Genomic DNA, 6,285 nt, shown 5'->3' on the forward strand with positions numbered 1-6,285 from the left:
GCATTATATTGAGTCTTCTCTAGGTCAAGGCATTTTCTTTTCATCTAAATGCAATTTTCATGTCTCAGCCTACTCATATTCCGATTAGGCTAGTTGTCCTATTACTCAGCAAATCCAGCACATGTTTCTTTATTAAACTTGGTGATAGCCTAATTTCATGGTGAACAAAGAAGCAATCTATGGTTTCTCGTTCTTCTGCTAAGGTTGAATATCAAGCTATGGCTTCTACTGCTTGTGAGCTAATTTGGCTTAAAGCTCTCCTCAAGGAGCTATGCCCTGCCCTCAAAAAAATACTACTTTACTTCGATAATAAGGCGGCGCTACATATTCACAATCTTATTTTTCATGAATGGACAAAACATATTGAAATTGATAGTCATGTTGTTTGAGAAAAAATTATTTCTAAGCCAAGCTTATTGCTATTGCTCGTACTTCTTTCTTAACTCAACTCACCGATATTTTTACCAATGATCTCAGATGCGATTCATTTCATCATTTTGCACACAAGTTGGTCCTTACGGATCTTCATGCGCCAACTTGAGGGGGAGTCTTATGATTGATTATAATACTTTGAAGATTGATAGATTACCATATGAAAATTATCATTTGGTCAAGATTATGATTTACTAATATATCAGACAATATTCTCTTTCCTTGTATAGTGTACTTGGTACTATAGATTTTGTTTCCTTGTTTTAGTTTACTATGTAGCCATATATAAGATGTAATCATAGCTATGATAATATATCAAAGAGAGTATTCCCTTTTCCTCTTCTTCTGACTCGTGTACTTTAGTTTTTAACAATGTTCTTGCCGAAGGGCTTGTAGAACTCGACGAGCTCCTTTCCCGTGCACTCTCATGGCAAGTTGCGAAGGTGAAGTGCGAGGTGAAGCACATCTTGAAAGCTAGGGTTTCGATAGTGATCAAAATGGGCGAGTGCTTGATGCAAAGGTTAGGGTTAGGTTTAGAATTTTGAGGAAGGGTTCAGAACACTAGAAAGAGAATCAACTTAATGGGAGGTTATCTCTTTGAGATGTAATTAATTAATTAAAATAAACTAAGATCCTAAAATATAAAGAACCTCATAATTTGGTGTTCCTCTTTAAATTATTCATATATCAAATACACAACAAAGGTGAATTTTGTTGGTAAACGTTATATTAGCCGTCCAACTCTGACAATCTGGGAACTTAAGTCAGCACAAAAGATATATAAATAAATCCCTCCACCTGCAAGTGAAGCAATTACCATTAATTTCAGGAATTCTGACAAAGTAACACACGTGATCTCACTTTAAAGTACAGAACGACCTTTAATAAGTATACTACTACTGTTTCAGGTTGGATTCCAAGTGATACACAGCTAAGTCTTAACAGGCATAGGTGTCCATGGAGCCTCCACCCGACCGGAACTAATTGATCACCAGAGTGGTGCAGTTACGGGTAAGATATAAAACAAAGCATGCTCTAAACTACCCATTCCTGTTGTAAAAGATTACCTGATGAAATGTTCGCTTTTTTCATGTTTCATGTCCATCAGTTACTTTTATTGACATATATGCATGTACAAGTTCGCTGCATATGTTTCCCCCTCACGTAGTATGCAACTGTTACTAATTGACTGCATTACTTTATGTGACCACGAGAGTAAGGGAGAACGATAGCTCAGAACAAGCTTCGTAGATAGAGACAGTTATACCTAATAAATAATTGGCCCACAAACTTTTTACAAGGTCAGGTATATGCAAATTGTCACAAACCTTTAGTCATCATGATATTTAATATATTCCTTATAATTATGGATGTTTCAGTTTTGGTAGTTCCTCGTTGGGATATTTGCCTAGCTAGAAGCCTCAAATATTTACTTCGGGACTGCTTGACGAAAGGATTAATAATCACCTTGGAGTTGCTCCATCGAACTGCCACCGCAGAAAGACTCCATGAGCTCGAGATCGAAGGCTGCAGTGCTGTAGTAGGTGTCCAGATCTAGCCCCTTGGGATTGGCCCCGTTGCAGTCAACAATGCTAGTCAAATCCTGAGATTGCTCCTGTCCATTCCCTTGAGGTGATATCACGTCGTGTTGCTTCAGAGTTTCCAAAGTCCGGGCAACATTACCCCACATGTAATTTTCATCCATAAATCCTGGCTGGTGGAAGGATAAGGAGGATATGTTTGTATAGTTTAAAGAAGAAGAAGAAGAAGAAGAAGAGGCATTCGTGAAGTCAATGGGCATGGTGTCCTTCATGGGATGATTTGTTGGTGGTAATGTAACTATCTGTGGGTTCATGTCCATTGAGTTATTCTTCATTTCAAAGCTCTTACTCGGGGAACTTACTGTGAAGGATGTGGTAGATGTCTGTGAGTGGTCGAAGAGAGAGACTGTGGCTGCAGCATGGGTGCTATAAGAAGGCCTCGAAGTAGTCATTAGGTTATGGGTATTGGGATCCAACCCTTGAGCTATAAGCTTCTTTTTTATACTTGAGTTCCAAAAGTTCTTCACCTCATTGTCTGTCCTCCCTGGAAGATGCTTGGCTATCTGAGCCCACCTACATTTACCAAGACCACAACTAAAACCTTGAAGGACATATCCATTTGCTACAACAATAGTATGCACAAAATGAAGAATATATGGTATAAGCTGAATAGGTTGTGGAGTGCTTGACGCACTCCCGTTAGTGCATCGATATCTATATATATATAACATATGAAAGAGATAAATACCATGTCCATAGAAGATAAGTGCACTAAGAATTATCCTTGATGAAGACAAGCATGCAAGGATTAGGGTTTTATGCACCTGTTGCCAAGGATCCTATGTACGTCTATGATGGTTTTCTCTTCTTGAGCTGAAAAGGATCCCCTCTTGAGGTCAGGCCTCAAGTAATTGATCCATCTCAGCCTGCAACTTTTACCACACCTCTGCAAACCTAAAATATGGCACCAAAAAATAGGCTAGTGTAGACGGATACAGGGTTAATTAATTAAGAGAGAGATAGAGTTTGAGAAAGATCTAGACAGATACCAGCTTGTTTTGGAACAGAGCTCCAGCATCCATTGCTATGGGTGGTCATGTATTTGATGAGCTTCTCATCTTCCTCAGGAGACCACATTCCTCTCTTGACCTTTTGCTTGCTGCAACATGGGTGACCCATCACCAGTGACTGCAACTGCAGTCACTGCTTGCTCTAGCAACCAGTGATTCCAACTGCCCTCTTTGGATCAGGGTCTTAATCTAATATAGATTTTCCTGTCCACTTGAATCTCTATCCATAATGCAGACAAAAAGTTTTACATAGGTAAGCACTTTAGTTGGATATGGTCTTGGACCAATGTCCAAAAATTGGAATAAGAAGCCAAAGCAAAAGAGTCTTGTAATCTTGAAATGCCTTACGTTTTACTCGATCATGAGGTTTCTGTCCTAAAACAAGATATATAGGATTCTCTAGAGTTTTCATTTGATCTCTCTCTCTATCTCTCTCTCCCCTATGGAGAAGTAGCGCAATTATTGAAACTGCTCCTACGTCGTTCTCTTGGGCTCCAGGGAAAATTGGCGGTGTCCAAGTATCGTATTTTAGAAAAGAAACAGAAGAAGCACGGCCCCGCGTTAATTTCTTGTTTTCTTTTCTTTCTGTATCTACATCTGATCTTTTTCTTCAAAGTATTCTTTCACAGAGAAAATACAATTTCAACTCGACAGAAAATTGCTTGCTTATCCAAACGTAGTTACCAAAAAGATGGGAGATTCTTTCTTACTTAAAGAACACACAAGATATAAAAAGAACTATTAATTGTGCTAGCATGCATTTTGAATATAATTCGTGCTGTTTCTGCCCAATAAGTGATAGGACAAAGAGACCAAATGAGGAGATGGAAAGCTCGGTCAACTTTGTTTTCCAAGAGAAAATAGATAATGTGTACTTGAGATACCATAAGATATTCGACAAACAACAATAATCATTTAGTACCTACTTAGCCTTCCTATGTAGTAATTACATATGATGTCATCTGACGGTTTTATTGCATTTACCTACCACAGGTCCGGAACCCCCTCATTCTAAAAACCTATTGAACTGCAAAACTAATTCACAGCAACTGCTTTTAATTTCCTCCCTTCTCACCGTCAATCCTCTCCGCCTTCTCCCAGTTGGAATATTTCTACTTGTCTAAAGAGCTTCTATTGATCCATTTACCGACCTTTTTATCTCTAAAAGAGGTATTTACTAAAATTACATAATTATTATTATATACGAAATTTCTTTTACCCATCCTCCTATGAACCCTAGCCACGTCAGCTAAGATATGCTCGGCATCATGTCACATCATCTGCCGTATCTGTTGGGAGTCTAATAATATAATCAAGAAAAAATAATAATCATAGAGCAAGAAAGACAGATTTTTATGTGATTCATCCGAATTTGGCAAAATCCATGAGATCCTATCAATTTTACTATATAGAAATTTGTAAGAGCTAAAACTTTACAACGGTAAACTAGTGTATAAATTCATATGTTTAAATTATACAATTTAAATTCACATCTATAATTAAATCACATAGCTTATGGAAGATCTAATTGTATAAAGAAATTAAGATAGAATAAGAAAAAATTTAGAATTTAGCATATCAATTTTAGGAGTGCATCTATATGGGGTCAATGGCATCAGCTGGAATGCTTAAACTAAGGAAACTTAATGTAATACCCCGTTCAAAGAAAAAAAAAAACCCTAAGTGAGCATGTTGTCACGGACTAAGTCTTTGAGATAGACAAAGACCGCGCGGCACTCAACTTTTCAAGTAACAAAGTTAAGTCAGCCGTTCGCTTCCCAAGCGATGCACCTGTTTTGGATTGCGACAAAGCAAAGACAAGCAAAATACAAGGTTTGGCAAACAAGTTTGCGATTCTCTATTAATTAGAAAAGAAGTTACAAGACATGCCAACGACAAGAAATTTAAAGGGGTAGGATAGCCATCGAGGGCAAAATGAACACCATTGAACCAGTGGCACTTCGGTTGCGAAGCTGGCTCACTTAATGCTTCTCGATAGTTCTCCTATATTACTAAGTATGAGCATCCCCAATTCTACAACCCGGGGGGTTCAAAGGTCTTGTGGGGCGTTACGTTTTGAAAGTAAGCCCCATTTGGGTTTTGGCCTATGAGTTTTATAGGCACGTGCGGGGAAAAACCCAAACTAGTGTTGCGACGACACTAATATTGAGATCCCAAGGTTGCTTCGCAAGGAGCTCTTGAAGGAAACCAAAAGACATACAAAAACATGCAAAAGACATGGGGTTGGCATCCCATTTACATACTCAAAAGCGAAAAATGCAATAGGACCGACATTGAGAACAAAACGGTCCTAACAGACTCCCCCACTTAGACTCTCGGCGTCCTCGTCGAGGTGATCTTCGGCTGCTACCAAGTGATGCTTGACTTCATCTTGACGTGCTCGCCAAGTTCTTCTTCCGGTAGGCTTGAACCTTGTCTTCTTCATGCCTCAGAGTTTCTTCAAGTTCCCAACTAGCTTCAGACATTGGGAGATTCTTCCACTTGACCAAGTATTCGATCTCTATAGCTCCATTGGGTAGAGTCCGCACTCTATCCGCTAAGATGGTGTCAACCTGCCTTTCAAGCGACGCCGTTGTGGGGTTTGGCCGGCTTGACACATTGCGAGAAGGGTCTTCGCGATCGGCATGATACAGTTTGAGGCAACTCACATGGAAAACCGGATGGATTTTAAGCCAAGCGGGGAGTTGCACTCGGTAGGACACATTGCCCACCTTGTTTATGACAGGAAAGGGGCCTTCATATTTGCGAGCAAGTCCGTTGTGCACCTTGCGAAAGAACTTAAGCAATGCCGGTTGAAGCTTGACCAGCACCAAATCGCCTTTCTTAAAGTCTCGCGGCCTTCTATTCTTGTCTGCCCACTTCTTCATCTTTTGTGCAGCCTTCTCAAGATAGGCTTTGGCAATCTCTGCATTCCGATGCCACTCCTTGGCAAGGTGATATGCCGAAGGGCTGCTGCCTGTGTAACCCACCACCAAGGTATGCGGTGTGGAAGGTTGTTGTCCCATGATAACTTCGAAGGGGCTTTTGGTAGATGCAGAGCTCCGCTGCAAGTTGTACGAGAATTGGGTGACGTCAAGTAACTTGACCCAATCTCGCTGATTGGCACTAACAAAGTGCCGCAAGTATTGCTCAAGAAGAGCATTTATCCTCTCCATTTGGCCATCAGTTTGGGGGTGAAGGCTTGTGGAGAAGAAGAGTTTTGACCCCAAGAGTTTGAACAA

General features: G+C 40.0%; 1 protein-coding gene across 3 annotated transcripts; it reads right to left on the bottom strand.

The window, feature by feature from the left end:
• Positions 1-1,131: 1,131 nt before the first annotated feature.
• Positions 1,132-3,360, bottom strand: LOC140759407 (myb-related protein Hv1-like). Of its 3 annotated transcripts, XM_073095965.1 has the most exons (5): positions 3,023-3,360; positions 2,798-2,927; positions 2,336-2,546; positions 1,900-2,146; positions 1,132-1,230 (listed from the first exon to the last, which is right to left on the bottom strand). In XM_073095965.1, exons 1-5 carry the CDS (start codon positions 3,150-3,152, stop codon positions 1,157-1,159), a joined length of 792 nt encoding a protein of 263 aa, XP_072952066.1. In that variant the 5' UTR covers positions 3,153-3,360; the 3' UTR covers positions 1,132-1,156. The 3 variants fall into 3 exon arrangements, with proteins under 3 accessions (XP_072952066.1, XP_072952064.1, XP_072952065.1); XM_073095963.1 differs by having other exon boundaries at positions 1,900-2,546; positions 3,023-3,354; XM_073095964.1 differs by lacking the exon at positions 1,132-1,230 and having other exon boundaries at positions 1,327-2,546; positions 3,023-3,351.
• Positions 3,361-6,285: the final 2,925 nt, after the last annotated feature.

This window comes from Typha angustifolia, chromosome 4 (genome assembly GCF_048772165.1).
Source record: "Typha angustifolia cultivar Huaian chromosome 4, ASM4877216v1, whole genome shotgun sequence".
NCBI classification, from domain to species: Eukaryota; Viridiplantae; Streptophyta; class Magnoliopsida; order Poales; family Typhaceae; genus Typha; species Typha angustifolia.